Here is a 20,989-nt window from a genome sequence, read left to right as displayed (position 1 = left end):
AAATGACATGAAAAGGTAAGAATCATGCTGATCATCCTTACTCTGAAAAACCAAAATCTACAACTTTTTCACTATAGACATGACCTCACAAGTAGGAAATTCCACACCTGATGTCATGTGACAGTTAACACACAAAATGCAGATATGCAGGCACTAGAGGTCAAGTTCAGTGGTACTGTACTTAGCTAGCATGCAAAAGACCCTAGGTTTGACCCCTAGCAACATAAGAAAAATACTTTTCAGGTTATATAAGGCATATATACAACATAAATAAATTTCATGTTAGACTTGTGTACATGCTAGTATTTCAAAATTGAAATATTTCCAAGATACTGTGTTTCTAAGAATTTCAGATAAGGCATCTTCAGTCTGTATTATGTGTAGCTCAGATGATCCTCCAATAGTCAGTCAACTATTACTTTATGAAAGATAATAGTCTTCCTACTTCTTGATATCCTTGTGCTTTTTAATTGAGATTTGGAGAGAAAGATGGACATCAGTGGCTCATGCCTGTAATCTTCAGGATGCTGAGATCTGAGGATTGAAGTTCAAAGCCAACCTGAGGAGGATAGTTTGAGATTCCATGTCCACTTAACCAGCAAAAACATTGGGAAGCATAGCTCAAACGAACATCAGCTGTGAGCAAAAAAAGACTAGCAAGAGGTCAAGGCCCTGTGTTTAAGTGAGGGGTTTGGAGGTGACAAATCCAACAGATACATTTTGTGTGTATTCAGGTGGCGGGGCTTCAGCCCTCCCCTGACTTTTTCAGTTTAAGCCTCTATCTAGTATTACAGGTGTCCAGCACTACTGCCAGGCTTTCCAAATGAATCTTATATCCTGTTAGCCAGTAAAAAGCAAAAAACAAATAGAGGTGTGGTTGTATACAGTAACTGCCACGAGTGAAGAAATCAAGCAAGAAGCTGGGTACCAGTGGCTCACATCTATAATCCTGGCTATTCAGAAGGCTGAGATGTGAGAATCTCAATGTGAAGCCAACCCAAGCAGACAGGAAAGTCTATGAGACTGGAAGTGGACCTGTACTCAAATGGTAGAGCACCAGCCTTAAGTGAAAAGTTGACCCCAGGCTCTGGGGTCAAACCCCAGTTCTGACTTACACACACACACAAAAATGTATCACAGGGTCAGAGGGTAATTTATCTCATTGGAATCAGGTGCCAGAACAAGAAGCTACAAACTAATATTTTAGAGGCAAATGTCATTGAACATTAATGTATTTTAAAGCTGTACATTTGGATCAAAGCTGATGAAAGGTGAAAAGAACGCTTTAAAAGTCCAAATTAAACCCAAAGTAGTTTAAATTCAAAGGCAGTACACCATTCCTTACTTTCCAACGAAAAGCAGATTTTGTAGCAATTAAACAAAAAGCTTCAAAAATTATGAGGAATTCTGTGAGCGAGAAAGTCTGCTTCTATTACATGCAGATGGCCTGCTGTGTTTAGGATTTAGTTAAATACATTTCTCCTGTTTAAAACTAAGTGGTCTTTTCTAAGTTTGCTTATTTCTTCATACAGACTTTGAAACACTAGGAAATAAACAGAAGTGATTCTTTACCTCCTGCTGATGTAGAATATACAGAAATACTTATGTAGAAAAGAGATTGCATATAAAAAGATCATAGTTTGCCAGGCACCAGTGGCTCATACCTATAAACCTAATTTCTCAATAGGCTGAGATCTGAGGATTGAGATTCAAAACTAGCCCTGACAAGAAAGTCCGCAAGACTCTTCTCTCCAATTAAGCACTAAAAAAGCTGGAAAATAGAGCTATGACTCAGTGATAGAGCACTACTAGCCTTGAGCAAAAGCTCATGAACAGTGCTCAGGCCCTGAGTTTAAGCCCCAGGACGATAACAAAAAAAAGGGGGGGGGGCGGGGAATGGGAATATGACCTAGTGGCAAGAGTGGTTGCCTTGTATACATGAAACCCTGGGTTCAATTCCTCAGCACCACATATATAGACAGCAGCCAGAAGTGGCACTGTGGTTCAAGTGGTAGAGTGCTAGCCTTGAGCAAAAAGAAGCCAGGGACAGTGCTCAGGCCCTGAGTTCAAGGCCCAGGACTGGGGGAAAAAAAGACCATATTTTCCTGTCCCTCTGAGGAATTACTGGGATGTTAGCATTCCCAGGTAGATATTTCGGGTTTGGGAAGTGAAAACTTATCATATTTAGGATTTCAACACTGGTGGTATTTTGGTTTTGGTGATATTAGTACTGGGTTTGAACTCAGGACCTTGTACTTTTGTGTTTGCTGGGCTAGCAATCTACTTTTTGAGCCACACCCCCAGCCTTTTCTTCCCCTTTTACATATCACCATCTTGTAAAGTGGGTCTTCTTTATCCAATGAATCACTGATGTGAACAGTTCTTTGAACACAAGATTGGAGCTCTTTAGCTGCCACAGCATCTGTAAGATGGAGCAGACATTTCCTCTGGCCTTAACCTGATATCTGCTTCTTCCAGGCTTCCAAAGCTCCACACCTGCTGCTCATAATTAATGGTGCTTCCAGCTTCAGATTTTATCTCTAGGGGGTGTCTGAAATCATCAATCCAGATTGATCTTGAGAGCAGGATTTAGGGTCCTTTAGCTTCTAGGGGCAGCACTTCCTGATTTTATTTGCTTCTTGTATTAAGATGTTTTTCTTTCTACAGATGCGGAGTTTGTCTGTGAACGAACACTGAAATATTTTCTGGGAATTGCAGGAAGAAAATGGGTAGTTAGCTATTTCTGTAAGTATAATACAGCTTCTCCCCTTCTCCACTTAACACCTCAGAATTGCATTTTTGCACCTAACATTTTAACACCTAAGGTTTTTGCTAATGCTGAGTCTGAATTACCAAAAGGTCTCTAATGGTAACACAAAACTAGCTCTGTCTTTAGTGCATATTGCTTTGTTCTGATAAGCTGGTGATGTTGGGAAAATGGATTTCTTTTATAAATAATAGGACTTAATCTGCTCCTAGAAATGTTAACATATGAACTTGGAATTTATGTAATAGGCAGAAATCTGTGTGCATCATCCACTTTTATGATGTTTAAATTAAGCATTAACTGGGTCTCCAGAAGGAAATTTCTGCCACAACCCTTAGTAAAAAGTGGTGGCTTGCCAGGCACCGGTGGCTTACACCTGTAATCCTAGCTACTCAGGAGGTTGAGATCTGAGGATTATGGTTTGAAACCAGCCCAAGCAGGAAAGTACCCAAGGAACTCTTATTTCCAAGGAACCACTCAAAAACCAAAAATGGTGCTGTGGCTCCGGTGGTAGAGTCTTAGCCTTGAGCACAAAGAGACTCAGGGAGGTCTGGGATTGTGGCTTAATGGTAGAGTGCCTGCTTAGCCTGCATGAAGCCCTGGGTTCAGTTCCTCAGTACCACGTAAACAGAAAAAGCTGGAAGTTGGCACTGTGGCTCAAGTGGTAGAGTGCTAGCCTTGAGCATAAGAAGCTCAGGAACAGGCCCAGGCCCTAAGGTCAAGCCCCGGGACTGGCAGAAAACAACAACAGAAACAAAGAGGCCCAGTGACACTGCCCAAACCCTGAGTTCAAGCCTCACAACTGACCCCCCCCCCCCCCCGCCAAAAAATAAAAAACAAAGAGTGGTGGCTTCAGAAAGAACCTTCATGAAGGGAGTATGTTCTTCTGCTCTATGTGACCTTTCTTTTCCATGATCTCTTTAGGGGTGACCCAGTCTATTAAAGAAGGAAAGGTGCTGGATGAGGTAGGTACCTGATCTTACAAACTACTCAGATATGCTTGAAGCCATTAAGTCACAAGCTGTGTCTGCTTTCTCCTGCTTCAGCTTCCTGAGTGCTGGGATTGTAGGTGTGTACCGCCACACTTGGCTTAGACGAGTAAATTTTGTTTTCTCATTCATTTGTTTTATATTTCCAAAAAAATAGCCTTCTAAGGAGGAAGGGAAAGGAATTTATACAATAAAGGTTCATAAGGACAAGAAGTAGGACCCTCTGAATCTTGCATGAGTATACCTTTGCAGAAAATTGGCTGTTCATCACTGTTAAAGAAAAGGACTCAAATTAATATGCAAATGTGCTGTTTAGAAATCAGATTCCTTCAAAGAAATGTTGCTCCTATGATACTGAGAACAGTGAGAGGTAAATAAGATAAGAGTGTAGGAGGGAGAATAATTTTAGAACAGCCAAGAACTGCTGGTGAGAGTAGCTCAGGCAAAATAAAATTAGTGAAAGCTGCTTTAAACTATTATGTACTAGTCAATATATTCATAACTAATTAAATAACATTTTTGTGGCTTTTAACTTTATTCAGTGACTATCGGGAGCCTACTATGTGTCACATACTAAGAATACAACAGTAAGTAAGACTAAGCTGGATGCTGATGGCTCACGCCTATAATCCTAGCTACTCAGGAGGCTGAGATCTGAGGATTGTGGTTCAAAGCCCTGGCAGGAAAGTCTGTGAGTCTCTTATCTCCAACTAACCACCAGAAAACCAGAAGTGGGGCTGTGGCTCAAAGTGGAGAGTGCTAGCCTTGAACACAAAAACCCAGGGGCAGTGCCCCAGCCCTGAATTTAAGCTCCGTAACCAAAAACAAAAAAAACAAAAAACAAAAACCCAAAGACTGGCTTAATTCCCTGCTGTGGGATAATTCATCTTGGTGGAGAAAAAAAACAACACAATAAATAAAGATGAATTTTACGCACATGGCTTACCCATGTAATCGTAGCTACTCAGGAGGCTGAGATCTGAGGGTTGAAGTTCAAAGCCAGCCCAGGCAACAAAATCCATTAGACTCTTATCTCCAATTAATCAAAGAGAAAGCCTGAAGTAGTGCTGTGGTTCAAGTGGTAGAGCACTAGCCTTGAGCAAAATGAGCCCAGGGACAGTACCCAGGCCCAGAGTTCAAGTGCTAGGGCCAGCCAAAAAAAGAAAGGGCTAAGAGGGACAGACTAGGCAGGTATGGTGGTTCAGACCTATAATCCCAGTGTTGGCGGTGGAGGAGGGGTTGATTCTGTCTCAGGAAAACAAACAGCAGACTGGTAATTGTTGGATAAAACCCGACTGCTTCGGCGGTGGGGATATGGCCTAGTGGCAAGAGTGCTTGCCTCATATACATGAAGCCCTGGGTTCAATTCCCCAGCACCACACATACAGAAAACAGCCAGAAGTGGCGGCTGTGGCTCAAATGGCAGTGTGCTAGCCTTGAGCAAAAGAAGCCAGGGACAGTGCTCAGGCCCTGAATCCAAGCCCCAGGACTGGCAAAAAAAAAAAACAAGAAGAAAAAAAAAAAAAGACTGCTTTGGTTAAAGGGGCCTATTGGAAAAGGTTGAGCTAAGAACTAAATGATAAATAATTGCCCTTGAAAACTGGAGGGAAGGACAGTTGGACAATTAAGGGGTCACAGAAAAGGTCCAGATCAGGTAAGAGTTGATGCTAAACCATAGTAAGGAATTCAGAGTTTTTTCTTAGCATAATTGGAAAATAGGCAGATGACTTAAAAAAAAAACAAACATGTTGGTTTGGCATCTTGATGGAGATAGCACTTGATAGTGAATTGAACTTGGAGAATAAAGAAGAAAATCAAGGAGTTCTTGGATTTGGGGCCTAAGCAACAGACTGGCTACATGAGGAGTCTAGGGATATAACTCAATGGCAGTTTACCTCTCACATACAAAGTCCTGAGTTCAGTCTTCAAGACCACCAAAAAAATTAACTAATTAGATGAGAAGCCAGGGACCTATGGCTCACACTTACAATCCTAGCTACTCAAGAAGCTGAGATCTAAGAATTGAAGTTCAAAGCCAGACCAAGGAAGAAAACCCATGAGACTTTATCTCCACTTAACTAGCAGAAAGCCAGGAGTGGAGCAGTGGCTCACATAGCCAGCCCTGAGCAAAAAAGCCAAGCAAGAGTGTAAAATCCTGCCAGCGCTGGTAGCTCATACCTAGCTACTCAGGGGGCTGAGATCTGAGAATCCATCATGATTTGAACCCAAACGTTCGTGAGACTCTTATCTCCAGTAAGCTACCAAAAAAGCTGGAAATGGAGCTGTGGTTCAAGTGCTAGAGAGCTAACCTTAAGCACAAGAAACTCAGGGACATCGGGTTCTCCCCGCGCCCCAGCCGCGGGTCCTCCAGCAGCTCGGGCGGCGGCGTCTGTCTGGGGGAAGCCTCATCGCCCACAGCGAACGCACGCACACGACCCCCGCAACACCACGATGCCCAAGAGGAAGGTCAGCCCTGCCGAGGGGCGGCGAAGGACGAGCCCGAGAGGAGGTCAGCCCACTTGTCGGCGAAGCCCGCTCCCGCCAAGGTGGAACCCCAGCCCAAAAAGCTCGCGGGAAAGGATAAAGCTTCGGACAAGAAAGTGCAAACAAACAAAAAAAAAGAGGAGCCAAGGGCAAACAGGCCGAGGTGACCAGCCAGGACACGAAAGAAGACTTGCCTGCAGAAAATGGGGAGACCAAGAATGAGGAGCGTGCAGTCCCTGACAAAGCCGAAGAGAAGGAAGCCAAGTCAGACTAACCATACAGCAAGTCTTACTGCTGGTCCCTGTCTCCTGTCTTGTACAATCCAAAGGAATATTTTTATCAACTATTTTGTAAATGCAAGTTTTTTAGTAGCTCTAGAAACATTTTTTAAAAGGAGGGAATCCTGCCTCATCCCATTTTTTAAGTGTAAATGACTTTTTTAAAGAAGTGAAATCATTTGCTGGTTGTTTATTTTTTGGTACAACCAGAAAACAGTGGGCTATTGAATTAGGGGAGGCCTCGGCTGTCTTCGGTGCAGGCTTAACACAACATTCCATAGGTGAGGGGGTTAGTTTTCTATCCTGCAATACAAAGCATTAGTAAATGGCAGTTTTGGAGTCGCAGTTGTGCATTCATGTCTTGAATATTTGAAATTCTAGTCCCATGTTGTTTTCTGGTAGAACTGTTTTCCTGAAGAAAACCACTCCTTGATCCTTCCTGTCAGAACTGTGTGCTCTGTCACACCTCCGCTCGTGGTAGCCCCGTTTTCCAAATTGTTACTGTGCTATGAACGATGGAAAACGTATGTCGTGCGCGCACTGTGACGTTGTGACGTGGCGTGGTGGAAGTTACGTAACAGGACCAACATTTGAAATATGGTTACTTGGTTTCCTCTTGAGGAAAATTCTCTTCCAGGTTTAAAGCTGGAATGTCACTGGAATACTTTTCAAAACAGTTCATGGCTTTCAACTTTTGGTACGTGTGCTAAGAATTGTGTACAAATGGAAATGTCTGTGTACTGATCCTTTACACAACCAATAAAATTGCAGTTATGAAAAGGAAAAAAAAAAAAGAAACTCAGGGACAGCACCTAGGCCTAAGTTCAAGCCCGAGTTTATTCCCCCCACCAAAAAAAAAAATGTAGATAAGTCAATTTTTGAGATGTATTGATTTTGAAATGTATGTTAGCTATCTGAATAGAGAGATGTGAGACTTAAGTAGTCAGTGGGACACATACGAAGCTGAGATGCAATGAAGTCTAAATATGGAAGTCATCTTCAAATGACAGAATTTCATCACTAGACATTCACATGACTAGGAAATGTCAGGTGTTCTTTCCCTTAGGAATAGCCTCTGGTTATCCTCTTGCCTTTCTTTTTCTTCATAGTATTTTTTTTGTGTGTGTGCTAGTCCATGGGCTTGAACTCAGGACCTGGGCAGTGTCCTTGACCTTTTTGCTCAAGACTAGGGCTCTGTCACTTGAGCCGCAGCTCCACCTATGGCTTTTTGCTAGATGGTTGGAAATAAGAGTCTCAAACTTTGCTGCCTGAGCTGACTTTGAACTGGGATCCTCAGATTCCACCCTCCTAAATAGCTAGGATTGCAGGCATGCGCCATTGACTGTTGTATTTTGGCTTCATTAACTATACAAATCTCTCAATGGAAAACTGAAAAGTCCTTTTTCTTTAGCTGGTAATGTACAATTGATTTGAGATTTAAAGGATCAGAAATTGTCCAGTTATCTTTGAAACAGCACAATATTAATGTTTAATCTAAATCTTAAGTGAATGTTTTAAGGGGAGAGAGATGTTGAAAATTAAAGTACATTAAGTCCCAGTGAGGTAAAAGGATACTTTCTAATGTCTACATACAAAGACTTGCTTCAATTAATTGATTTCAGCAACTATGATGTTTGTCTCCCCAAAAGAGTCATTTTATCCATTTGCTTACTTTTTTAAAAATAAAAAGTGGTGGTTCTGAATGTCTGAAATACAAGTATCTGCTTTGCTTCCACAGAAGGAAAGCCTCTCTTTATCTGACCCATTGGTTTGCATTTGGTTTCTTTCAGCATGATTTTGAAGTCAGAGGTGATGTGATCAATGGAAGAAACCACCAAGGACCAAAGAGAGCCAGGGAATCAGGGGAGAAGGTAAAGCCCCCTGAGTGCCTCCCCAAGATTGAGAGAGCCCTCAGCCCCAATCCCCCCACACCCCACCCTCGCCTCTGGCTCTGCCTGCAGCTGCCTTGGAGATGGTCTGCATCTGGTGAATGCATGCTCTGGAGCACTGACCTGGCACTTTCACGAGGCTGCTTTAGGCTTCCCAGACAGCAAGGCAAATACATATTATTTGTGCTTTCCCAGTAAGAGAATGTAGAGGTTTGGAGTGGTTGTGTAATTTGGATTCAAATCTCAACAGATAAGGGGCAGAGCTAGGGCTTAAACAGAGCAAGTAATGACTTGCTAGGATGACTGAGGTGACTTTGCCCAAATCATATTGTAGCAGATGATGGAGCTAGAACTATGTTGTCCAAGGGCCTTGCAAGATCTCATCCTTGCCTGTCAGGCCTGAGCTGGCTGCTTTCTCAGGTTGCTGGCTAGGTGCTTGTATTCCCCATCTGCTTTTCTTCTTCTTTCAAATGGGTACCACTAGGCATTTCAGAACATTATCTTAAGGAGCACCTTCTGTTCCCCTAGGGCACCTTGAGAGGGGTACAGGTAGTTCTCTGGAGAGCTGCTGTACCTGTCCTCACCCTCTGAGCCTATGGAGTAACTGTCCCACATGCCATGTTTTGGCTCCTGCCTTCACCCAGTGGGGAGCCCACCATTTGTTTTTACCCTGCTGGATGCCAGACAGAATCAGTGCCACATCCCTCTTTTCTCAGAGGAAATCTTGCATTCAGCAGAGCAATGATAGAAAGTGCCTAGTCTAAGAAATGACATTCTGAAGATACTAAATGTCACCATAGTATTTTCATGTAAAAGAGCAATGTATTTATACAGGTGAAACTTCATATTTCTTATCTCTTAAACTAGACATTCTCATCAGTGAATGTCAACCTGGAAATATGAATTCCTGATCTTTCGTACTTTACATGGCAATGTGTGGCTCTACTGGCTGCCTGGGGAGAACTCTGCTATATTTGTGTCTAGTCCCGCCAATAAGTTGGAGATGTGTTTTTTTCATAAAGATGATGAGAGCAGCATAGGTGGAGACTGTCACTTAAAAGACAAAGATTTTCCAGGCATCAATGACTCATGCCTGTAATCCTAGCTACTTAGGAGGATGAGATCTGAGAATCAAAGTTGCCAGGCCAGGCAAGTTCATGAGACTATCATCTCCAATTAACTACCAGAAAAGCTGGAAATGACACTGGCTTGAATTTGATAGAACATTAGCCTTCTACAAAAATGCTTAGGAACAATACCTAGTCCCTGAGTTCAAGCCCCAGGACTGGCACAAAAGAGAGAGAGACGGGGAGACAGAGAGACTTGTCCTACTCTTTTCTCTTGGAGGGAGGGAGAGGCATCCATTACCGATAAAGCCATCTGTGTGTTTTTAGCTTTCTAATTTTCCTATCCCAATCTCATCAGGTAAACTCTAGGCTTACCCACTTTTGTTTTTAGGGGAATGAGGGTTCTTCTAGCCCCTTCCCCCTGAGTTTGGGACTTGAACTCAGGGCCTGGCTCTTTTGCTCACAGGCTGGTGCTCTTCCACCTGAGCCATACCTCCAGCCTCTCTTCTTAGTGGAATGGAAAGGTAAGAAGAGGATTTTGTTCTGGTACTGGGGCTTGAACTTACAGCCTGGATGCTGTCCTTGGGCTTTTTCGCTCAAGCCTAGCACTCTACCACTTAAGCCACAGCTCTATTTCTGGCTTTTTGATGGTTAATTGGAAATAAGCGTCTCGCAAACTCCTGACCAGGCTGGCCTCAAACCATGATCCTCAGATCTCAGACTTCTTTGTAGCTAGGATCATAGGCGTGAGCCACAGACACCTGGCTTAAGTTTCTTTGAAATGATACCTGAGTCCTTTCCTAAGACCTTGTGCCAAGATGTGAGAATTTGTGTTGTCCACCTCAGTTGCTAGTAGCCACATAGGACTGGTTAGATTTCAATTAAAATATGAAGTTGAGTTCCTTACCCCAACATTTCACATACCCAACAATCACATATGACTCCTAGCTAGCCCACTAGGGCAGATACAGAGCAGTTCCAATGTCACAGAAAGTTCTTTGAGCAGTGCTGCAGAGCACTGTAAATGGAAATTCCCCTAGGAGGTACAATGTGATCTATGTCCTCAGGAAACCAGGCAGTCAGACCAGTTGAGTGAGGAGAGGCAGACTGCCTGGCTGTGACCAAGTGCAATGGTTCACGACTATAATCCTAGTTATTCGGGAGGCAGAGGTCTGGGAGCAAGCTTCATAGCCAGCCTGGGGAGAAAAGTTCATGAGACTGTCTCCAAAATAACCAGTGAAAAAGTGTGGCTGAAGTACTGTCATGAAAAATACAGGGCACCTAAATTGACCTCCGTCCTTGCTTCTGGCAAGAGATGAACTCAGGCAAGACACCAACCTAAGTAGAAATGATAGGAAAACTTAGCAGAAGGAAATAAGACGGACAAAGAGCATGTAGCATAGACATGTCATGGGAAAACAGCACCTTTCAGCCTTTTGAGTCCTTGAAGATGACTTTCTGATTGGTGTGTCTCCTTTCTGATTGCTGCAAGGTTGTGATGCCAAAGATTCACTTTCACCCAGGCCCTGATAGCTCCTGCCTGTAAACCTAGCTACTCAGGAGGCTGAAATCTGAGGATCATTGTTCAAATCCAGCCCAGGCAAGAAGTCTGTAAAAGACCATTAGCTCCAGTTAACCACTGGAAAACCGGAAGCAACACTGAGGCTCAAAGTGGTAGAGTACTAGACTTGAGTAAAGGAGCTCAGGGATAGCACCAGGCCTTGAGTTCAAAGCCCCATGACAAACCAAAAATAAAAGATTCACTGTCTTTCTTGTGCTTCCTCTTTTTATAGTTTTGTTGTTTTTTTCAGAGCTGGGGATCTAACTCAGGGCCGTGCGCTCTCCAGGCAGGCGTTCTTCCGCTGAGCCAGATCCCCAGCCCTGTGCTTCCTCTTTTGTAGCCTCTAGCCCCCAGTTAGTTGGCTTATCAGCTTATCCTGACACATGCAAGTGCTAAAGACCAAAATACCCTGATTGGCTGCTTGCCTGATAACTTGATCATTACAACACCAGTTGAGTAAGCAAGCAGGCCAAGAAAACTTGAGGCCCTAAGTTACAAGCCCCAGAACCAACAATTAATTAACAAAAGCAAAAAGGATTGGAGATGTGGCTCCTATGAGCATGAAGCCCTGGGCTCAAATCCTAGTACCACCAAACAAAGAAAAAAGGTCAAGCTAAGAATATGGCTTAGTGGTAGAGTGCTTGCCTAGCATGCATGAAGCCTTGACCTCGATTCCTCAGTACCATATAAACAGAAAAGGCTGGAAGTGATGCTGTGGCTCAAAGTGGTAGAGAGCTAGCCTTGAGCACAGATAAGCTCTAAGGAACAGAGCCCAGGCCCTGAGTTCTAAGCCCCAGGAGTGGCCAAAATAAATAAATAAATAAATAAAAATAAAGGTTCTGTGTCTATTACCAGAGCAGTGTAAAAGAAAGACAAAAGGAGCATACACACACACACACACACACACACACACACACACACACACACACACACATATAAAATAAACAGACTGCTATGCTTATTGGGGTCATAGTATTGAAGTACCAGTCTGGATAAACAGACTCCAACCACTAGCTTTGAATTTCTTGTCATCTAAGCCTTTTATTAAACATAAAGAAGGGCTTCTCTAGCAGGAAGTAAAATTACCTGCAAAGGTCATACAGGAGATTCTTATCTCCATTAAGTCAGCAAACATCTGAAACTGGAGGTATAGCTCAAATGACAGAGCATCAGCTATGAGCAAGCAAAAAAGCCAAATGAAAGTTTGAGGCTCTGAGTTCAAGCCTCAGTACTGGCACAAGAAAAACAAAGCCTTTTCATTCAGTGTGGTGGCACCAAACCGTAATCTCAGCACTCTGGAGGCACAAGCAGGCAGAAATCTTAAATCTGTTGGTGTTCCAGACATTGGACTGATTGTTTCTAGGAAGTAGCAGTTGTCAGCTGGTAAAGAAAAGTTGTTCCTTTTATATCAGTGTCTTGTTTTGTTTTGTTGCTTTTTTTTTTTTACTGGTACTTGGGCTTGAACTTGGGGCCTTGCATTCTCACTTGGTGGTTTTCACTTGCTCACAACTGGTACTCTACTACTTAAGTCTTTCCTCCAGAGCCTCTTCTCCAGTTGCAGCATTTTGCTGATTAATTGGAAAGTCTTGCTGACTTTTCTGCCCAGACTGACTTTAAACCTTATTCCTCAGGTGTTAGCCTCCTGAGCAGCTAGCATTAGAAATCTGAGCCACTTGCTCATAGCAAGTCTCCATATTTTCATGTAAAAGCCCAAACTCAGTTGTGATTGTGTTTCTCCCCATCCCCCATCATGCTCTCTTTCTTTCTCTCTCTCTTTCCTGCAGCTCTTCACAGGCCTAGAAATCTGTTGCTATGGGCCCTTTACCAACATGGCCACAGGTAAGTGCCTGGGAAAACTGGGAAGTTCTAGCACCAGCCTCTCTCTTTTTTTTTTTTTTTAAGCTCATAATGCTATCATTTATTGGAGAATGGGGGGGGCATAAAAATTGTGACAAAGGGAAGAGACAGCTTAGTATCCAGCAATGTTCTTTCTCTAAGAAATCAGTTTTTAAAAAAAACAGAATTTATCATATGAAAAGATTTCAAAGTCAGAAATGTAGTTCCCAAGAATAAATTTCTGGATATAAAAATTCAGTTACAGCCTCTCTTAACATAGTGGTGGTGGAGGCAGCGTCACCCTATGGAGGTCTCTGAGATTGCTGACACATTCTAGAACCTATTCTATTTCTCTACCACCCTCCAAACAAACTGGCACCTAAGTGTTATCCCATGACCAAAAGCAAAAAGTAGGCCTTTTTTCAAGTGCATGAGGACAGTGAAGAGTTAGGATTCAGAGCCTGGGTGCTGGTGGCCCATGCCTGTAAACCTAGCTACTCAGGAAACATCTAAGGATGGACTAAGGCAGCCCAGGCAGACAAATCTGGAAACTCTTATCTCTAGTTAATCAGCCAAAAGCCAGAAGGGGAAGTGTTGTTCAAGTGGTAGAACACGAGCAGAAGAAGGAAGAAAGAAAGGTCAGGATTCGGGGAAGTGTATTTTATAGAGAAGAGAGCACTGCAGCTGCTGAGCCTTGTGGGTCTAAGGCCACACATGGGCCCCCGAGCAGAGACACACACTTGATGAACATTTTCTAATTAAATTTGACATTGAATGAGATGTTGTGATTAAGGTTGCTGGAGGACTGGACTCTGAAATTGTGTGGCACCAAGGCCCTCGTGCATGTATAGATGAGGTTTCTTCTTTTTAAAACAAAGGTTTAAACTGCCTTTGCCTCTTGGGGCCCACTTCTACCCCAGAAAGAAGCTCCAGTGTTATTTCTGAGAGGAAGGCTTCAGTATCTGGTCAGGGGCAGAGGAGTGGCAGCAAAAGATCCTGGCCTTGTATTTTGCTGTCTTCTTGGGTGATTATTGATTGTTTTTTGTGTGTGTGAAATTTTCAAGTGCTATTTGAGGATTTCTCTGTGTTGTTTTTTTTCTTTAGTACTTTGTCAAAGTGAAAACCAAGGTCTCTAGCAGGTAGCGTTTTTGGAGAGGTAACTTAGTGAACCTCAGCTTAATCTTAAAAAACTCAGGGATCTGGGCTGGGAATATGGCCTAGTGGCAATGTGCTTGTTTACCATACATGAAGCCCTGGGTTTGATTCCTCAGCACCACATGTGTAGAAAAGGCATTGGCGCTGTGGCTCAAGTGGTAGAGTGCTAGCCTTGAGCAAAAAGAAGCCAGGGACAGTGCTCAGGCCCTGAGTTCAAGCCCCAGGACTGGCAAAAGAAAAAACAAAACAAAACAAAAAATTGGGAATTCCCAGAAAGAGCAACATCTGTGTGGATCCCTAAAAGGCCTCCAGAGGCGCCCAGAAGATACCCATGGGTCAGTTCTGTCGACTTTCCAGGTGCAAGGGAAACATCCCTACAGTCTTCATTTTTATTTCCCAGAATATATGGCTCCAGCTCAGCCTGTGGCCTTTCCTGCTGACATGCTGAGTCCCTGACCAGGGTGACATGTATTTTTACACTGGATCAAATTATCTTCCATCAGTCTCTTGACATTTGCAGTAATTACCACCAAGTATGGTGCTCTCTGTGGCTGTGATTATCAATTACCGACACAGCCTTAGAATGCAGGGATGGAAGAAAAAAGGTGGGGGAGGTGAGTATTTTTTCACACAGTATCTTATCTAGCAATTTAGCAAATTAATGGAAATTAGATCTTGGATTTTATTTTTTCTTTTCTTTCAAACTTTTTTATTTGAGAGTCTATGGAACCTCATCTACCATGGCCTGTGGAGACTGATAACCAGAATATCTGTGGCAAATTGATTTAGAATGCATACTAATTTAGTGGCTTTTCTGTCCTTTGGAGCAGAGAGACAAGGGCTCTCCCACTGAATAGTCCGGTTGTAGACTTCTTTGGGGAGATGATGGAGGAGGGAGCAGGTTATATATGTGGATCACTGGAATGATTTAGGATCTAATTGTCCTATGTAGATCAACTGGAGTGGGTACTGCAGCTGTGTGGGGCCTCCGTAGTAAAGGAGCTTTCATCACTCACCGTGGGCACAGTAAGTGTTTGGGGCCCTGTCATAGGGGAGGACACAATTCTCTTCTGCAGTTGAGCAGAAGGTGTCAAGTGTAGCTTCAAAGTGTCTTTTCTAACAGCAGACTGAGTGGGCTAAGGACTTAGGAGCTGTGATATTTAATGTACTTAGGGGAGGCCTCTTCCCTCTAATGGTTTTTGCCATATGCTCTTCCAACCCTGTCTGTGGCTGCCCCCAGCATAGTCTGCTTCAGCAAACTATGGGACCATTCCAAAAGCCCTGACCTGACTGCCTCAATATTCTCTCTTTGGGGTTGCAGGGCTCTCACCTAATTGTGGTCATACAGCCAGATGCCTGGACAGAAGACAGTGGCTTCCAGGGTAAGCTCCCGCACATACCCATGTCCTATGGGGCCCTGTTGGTTGGGTTTGATTTACTACTCCTTACCTGGTGCTGAAATAACATCATTCTCAGCACATTTTAAGTATTTGTTGAATGGATGAATGAATAAAAGTCTCACGGATTTTTCTGCCCTCTAAATGGCGAACCTCAGATTTCAGCCTCTGGAGTAGCTAAGATTACAGGCATGAGCCATTAGCACAGGCTTCCATGAGACTTTTATCACTAGTTAAGTAGCAAAAAACCTGGAAGTGGGCCAGACACTGGCTCAAGCTTGTAATCCTAGCTACTTAGGAGGCTGCGATGTGAGGATTAAAACCAGCCTGGGCAGGAAAGTCTGTGAGACTCTTATCTCCAATTAACCAACAGAAAACCAGAAGTAGCACTGTAGCTCAAAAATGGTAGAGTGCTAGACCTGAGCAAAAGAGCTCAGGAACAGCACCCATGCCCTGAGTTTAAGCCATATGACCTAACAACAACAACAACAAAATAACGAAAGCAAAAAAGTCTGGATGTTTGGCTCAAGTAGTAGAACACATTCGTAGAAAGCACAAGACTCTAAGTACTGAAAAATAATAATAATTCATGAGCATTTTCCATGGAGGGGTGGTTTAAATATGAATATTCATCATAGAAAATGTAATCTAGCACAAAAACAAATAATAGTAATCCCACCATTGGAGATGATTTTATAAAAGCTTTCCAAGCACAAGTGCATGTATACATGTGTATTTTACACAAATGTGACTTGCTCACTATATTTAGTTCTGAAGGTATTTTTTCTGCATCATTAAAATGCACTGTTGTTTTACTCTCTGGTGGCTTTTCCTCTAACAGATTGAAGTTCATGTTAATACAGTTGCCCAAAGCTAGACTTTACACCAGCAATCATTCCTCAGGCTTCTGAGTAAGGTCTTATTTATATCCTGAAGCATTGCTTAAGAGAAACAATTTGACTATTACCTAACTCTAAGAATTCATATAATCTGGCTGAAGGAGTAGATTTATTATTAGAGTCTGGCCTGGAAGAATGAATTGACACTAATCTCTGCTTGTGTTTTTACCCCAGCCATTGGGCAGTTGTGTGAAGCATCTGTGGTGACCCGGGAGTGGGTATTGGACAGTGTGGCCCTCTACAAGCGCCAGGATCTGAGCACTTACCTGATAACGCAAATCCCTCACAATGAAGATGGATGTCAGCCACAGATCGAAACCACAGGTCCCCAAGGATGTGCTTAAGAAATGGCCTTTTCCAACCCAGAGACTGTTTCTCAGTACTGAATCCTTCCACAGTCCTGCTTACTAAATATTTTATGTACATCAGCCTGGCAGTGGGGTGGGGGAGAGTACTTCTGTTTATGTGAGGGCCCCTTCAAGATTTTCAGTTTCAAGTCTTCCTTTGAAATCTGCCATGAGCACAGAATTGTGGCAGTCTTTCACCTAAGAATGTAAAACCATTTAAACCCTACCAATTGAGCAAGATGCTGACTCATTATTTATTCCTGGTACTGAGCTGGCAGCATAGGCAGCTGAGCCTCAGGAGAATACCTAAACTGGTTTCTCAAAAGTCCTGTGTACAGACCTTTCACTGGAAGGAGCATGCCTGAGATCTGTGGTATGAGTTCATATCAGAACAGTCTGTAAGGCCCTAGGTTCTGTGCCCAGCACCACACTCAGAAAAATAAGAACAATCCCTGGACAGCTGTCAAATGTTGGGGCACAGCCTTGGGGAGGAGATTTGGGGGCAGATGATGGATATGAACAAGGAACTTGAGGATTAGCTAGAGATCTTCAAACATCTGCACTTAGTCACTGGACTAAGCTCTGGTATGGCAGAATATTTTCAAAAAAAATGTGTCCAAAGAGTCTGTTAGTTCCCCATTAGCAACCCATTTTTATTGTAGTTCTGGTATGTAACCCATTCCCTTTAAAGTATAAAATCTCTAGTATGAATATTTCATGTCTGTAAAATGACAGATGCCACTAGGAAAAGAGCTGTTGCTTTCTTTGAGGTAATTTTTCCCCCTTTTACTGCCTATTTCTGAATGGTACCATTTCATAACTAATTCTGCTTGCTAAAGGAAGAAAACATGTTTTTCATAAACTTAAGACTATGGTAACTATGGGAAAGCCTAGGTCTTCCCTCTCCCACAGAATACAAGGGCAGGGAAGACTTGATTTCTTAAGATGTGTTTTGTAAACATCATGCTGTTAACACTACAAATAAACTTGTAGCAAACATTGCCACCAAGAGTGACCCATCTAGAGACCCACATGCTCACTTACTCAGTCTTCCGTCACCCTTTCTTGGCTCCCTCACCCACAAAATAGCAGTGAAAACAAAATCAGCTACAGGACACCTGTAATCCTTGCTACTCAGGAGACTGAGGTCTAAGGATCCTGGTTCAAAGCTAGCCTGGAAAGTCAAATCCAAGAGATGCTAAACCAAAAAAGCAGGAAGTAGAGCTATGGCTCAAGTGGTAGAGTACCAGCCTTGAGCAAAAAAGCAACATGAGAGTGTGAGGACCTGATACCAGCACCAAAAAGAGAAGAGCATCTGCCTCCTAGGCTGACTGAGCTAACTCAAATACCTTTTGTGTCTTTTGTTACAAATGGTCACCGGTTTAGTGGCCTACAACCTTTTTTTTTTTTTTTTTTTTTTTTTTTTTTTTTTTTTGGCCAGTCCTGGGCCTTGGACTCAGGGCCTGAGCACTGTTCCTGGCTTCTTTTTGCTCCAGGCTAGCACTCTGACACTTGAGCCACAGCGCCACTTCTGGCCGTTTTCTATATATGTGGTGCTGGGGAATCGAACCCAGGGCTTCATGTATATGAGGCAAGTGCTCTTGCCACTAGGCCATATTCCCAGCCCCATGGCCTACAACCTTTAACATAGGTGGGACGTCCCAGGTATGGCTAGGGAATGTAGGCCCAGTGTTAGTCTAATTACCTAGCATGTGAAAAGCCCTGGGTTCAGTCATCAACAGGGAAGAGGTGTAGATGAAGGGTGTGGCTCAGCAGTGGGCCACTTGCCAAGCATGCTAAAGGCCCCTGGGTTCAAAGTTTCAAATAATTTAAGTAGTTTATTTCCGGTTCCATAAAGCCAAACTCAAAGTGACCATCGGTATCTGTCCTTTTATAAAGATGGGATAGATCTTCCAGGTTTATGTTGTTTGAATTGTCCTTCATGGTTGCAGGCCTGAGATCTTTGCCTCCTGGCTGTTAGTCACAGATCTCTCTCGGCTTCTAAAAGCCTATCTCCTATCTTCCCACCTCCATCTCCAAAACCAGCCATGGCTACTCAGGTTTTTGTTGTGTTTTTTTTTCACACTGAATCTCCATTGGTTATTTTAGTGGAGTGTCACAAGCTTTTCTGCCCAGGCTTGCTTTTAAACCACAACTCTCCAGATCTCATATCCTCCCGAGTAGCTAGGATTACAGGCCTGAGCCATCAGCACAGCGCTGCAATGGTTATTTTAAGTTCTTACTCTTTGCCCAGACCTGGTATCTAGAAGGATCATGATCCATCTAGCTTAAGCTTCTACCCATGGTCCAGATGACAAGCATGCACTACCACACTCAGCTCTTAGTTAACAAGGAGTCTACCGCTCCCCAGCCCATCCCTCTGGCCTCAAACTTAGATCCGTCTCAGTTTCCAGAGTAACTATGGTTACAGGTATGAGCCACTGTGCCTAGTTCTACTGTATCTCTGTTTTATTTGTTGTGTTGATTCTTTTTTTTTTCTTTTGCCAGTCCTGAGCCTTGAACTCAGGGCCTGAGCACTGTCTCTGACTTCTTTTTGCTCAAGGCTATCACTCTGCCACTTGAGCCACAGCGCCACTTCTGGCCGTTTTCTATATATGTGGTGCTGGGGAATCGAACCCAGGGCTTCATGTATACAAGGCAAGCACTCTTGCCACTAGGCCAAATTCCTAGCCCTGTGTTGATTCTTTCTTTCTTTCTTTTTTTTTTTTTGCTAGTCCTGGTGCTTGGACTCAGGGCCTGAGCACTGTCCCTGGTTTCTTGCTCAAGGCTATCACTCTGCCACTTGAGCCACAGCGCCTCTTCTGGCCTTTTCTATGTATGTGGTGCTGAGGAATCGAACCCAGGGCTTCATGTATACAAGGCAAACGCTCTTGCCACTAGGCCATATTCCCAGCCCCCTGTGTTGATTCTTTTTGTTTTGATTTTTGAGACAAAATCTCAATAGGTAGCCCAGGCTGGTCTCAGACTTGTGATCCTCCATCTCCCAAGTGTTAGGATTCTAAGTATGCACTGCAGTACCCATCTAATTCCCTTTTTTGAAGACACTCAAGTGGATTAGGTTGCACCCACTGAAGTAATCCAGGGTGATCTCCCTGTTTTAAGATCCATCACTCTTGTTACAGATCAGAATACCGTTAGTAGATTTAGTGCTGGATTAAATAACAATTGAGGAAGAGCAGCTTTAGAGTTCTGCCTACCATTCCTATTTAACATGCATCATCCACAGATAACACTACATCATCTCATGCTACTTGCACTAGTCAGAGATTTGTAGATTTTTTTTTCCCCAGAGCTGAGGACTGAACTCAGGGCCTTGCGCTCGCCAAGCAGGTGCTCTTCCACTGAGCTGAATCCCCAGCCCCAAGTCAGAGATTTAAATCCCTTTGCATCCAAGATAATGAAGTCATTCGCAATATATCTATGTCATATTAGAGAGGGAGGTGATGGAAGATCAGGAAAAAATGGAGCAAACTGCCATTATTATTTGACCTCAAGTCTTCCTCACAGCCTCATGAAATGGGTATTTACCATCTCATTTGAAAAATGGAGCTCTAGGCACTGGTGGCTCATGCCTGTAATCCTAGCTACTTAGGAAGTTGCAATCAAAAGATCAAAGTTTGAAGCCAGCTTAGGCAAAAAAATTGTCAGAGAGACTCATCTCCAATTAACCAGCAAAAAGCTGGAAGTAGAGGTGTGGCTAAGTGGTACAGTGCCAGCCTTGAGTGAAAAAGGCAAGCAAGAGTAAGTATGAGGCCTTGAGTTCAAGCACCAGTACTAACACACACACAGAGAAAGGAGGGGGGAAACCCTCAAATTTAGCCTCAACTATAACAGGGTCTCCCCTGGGACTTGACAAGGAGATGGTCCCTATTTTCCTGCAGCAGTGTCAATAGGACTCTGCAGCAAAGGCAGCAAATAAGCAAATGGAAGTGCTATTGGCCCTACAGTTGGCCCCTATCCTGTCCTACAATTGATGTCTCATTTCCAGGGACCAATCATGGCTCACTGGGTCTTGGAGGTGAGCCAGGCCGCCGCCTGCTGCCCCCATCTCTAATGGGTTAAAAGAAAAAGCGGAGGGCTGGGGATATAGCCTAGTGGCAAGAGTGCCTGCCTCGGATACACGAGGCCCTAGGTTCGATTCCCCAGCACCACATATACAGAAAACGGCCAGAAGCAGCGCTGTGGCTCAAGTGGCAGAGTGCTAGCCTTGAGCGGGAAGAAGCCAGGGACAGTGCTCAGGCCCTGAGTCCAAGGCCCAGGACTGGCCAAAAAAAAAGAAAAAGCGGGCTGGGAATATGG

At 43.5% G+C, this 20,989-nt stretch overlaps 1 protein-coding gene and 1 pseudogene across 1 annotated transcript in view; both read left to right on the top strand.

The window, feature by feature from the left end:
- Positions 1–17,671, top strand: part of Brca1 (BRCA1 DNA repair associated) — a 72,916-nt gene extending 55,245 nt beyond the window's left edge. The window contains exons 18-24 of the mRNA XM_048367069.1: positions 2,668–2,745; positions 3,692–3,732; positions 8,309–8,389; positions 12,820–12,874; positions 14,979–15,052; positions 15,348–15,408; positions 16,497–17,671. Coding sequence (XP_048223026.1) covers positions 2,668–2,745; positions 3,692–3,732; positions 8,309–8,389; positions 12,820–12,874; positions 14,979–15,052; positions 15,348–15,408; positions 16,497–16,666 — 560 coding nt within the window. The 3' untranslated portion in view covers positions 16,667–17,671. The remainder of the gene's footprint in view (positions 1–2,667; positions 2,746–3,691; positions 3,733–8,308; positions 8,390–12,819; positions 12,875–14,978; positions 15,053–15,347; positions 15,409–16,496) is intronic.
- On the top strand, positions 6,208–7,307 carry LOC125366404 (annotated as a pseudogene).
- Positions 17,672–20,989: the final 3,318 nt, after the last annotated feature.

The sequence above is a fragment of the Perognathus longimembris genome, chromosome 17, assembly GCF_023159225.1.
Source record: "Perognathus longimembris pacificus isolate PPM17 chromosome 17, ASM2315922v1, whole genome shotgun sequence".
NCBI lineage: Eukaryota > Metazoa > Chordata > Mammalia > Rodentia > Heteromyidae > Perognathus > Perognathus longimembris.
The sequence above is the reverse complement of the archived record's forward strand: the minus strand, read 5'-3'. Positions and strand labels throughout refer to the sequence as shown.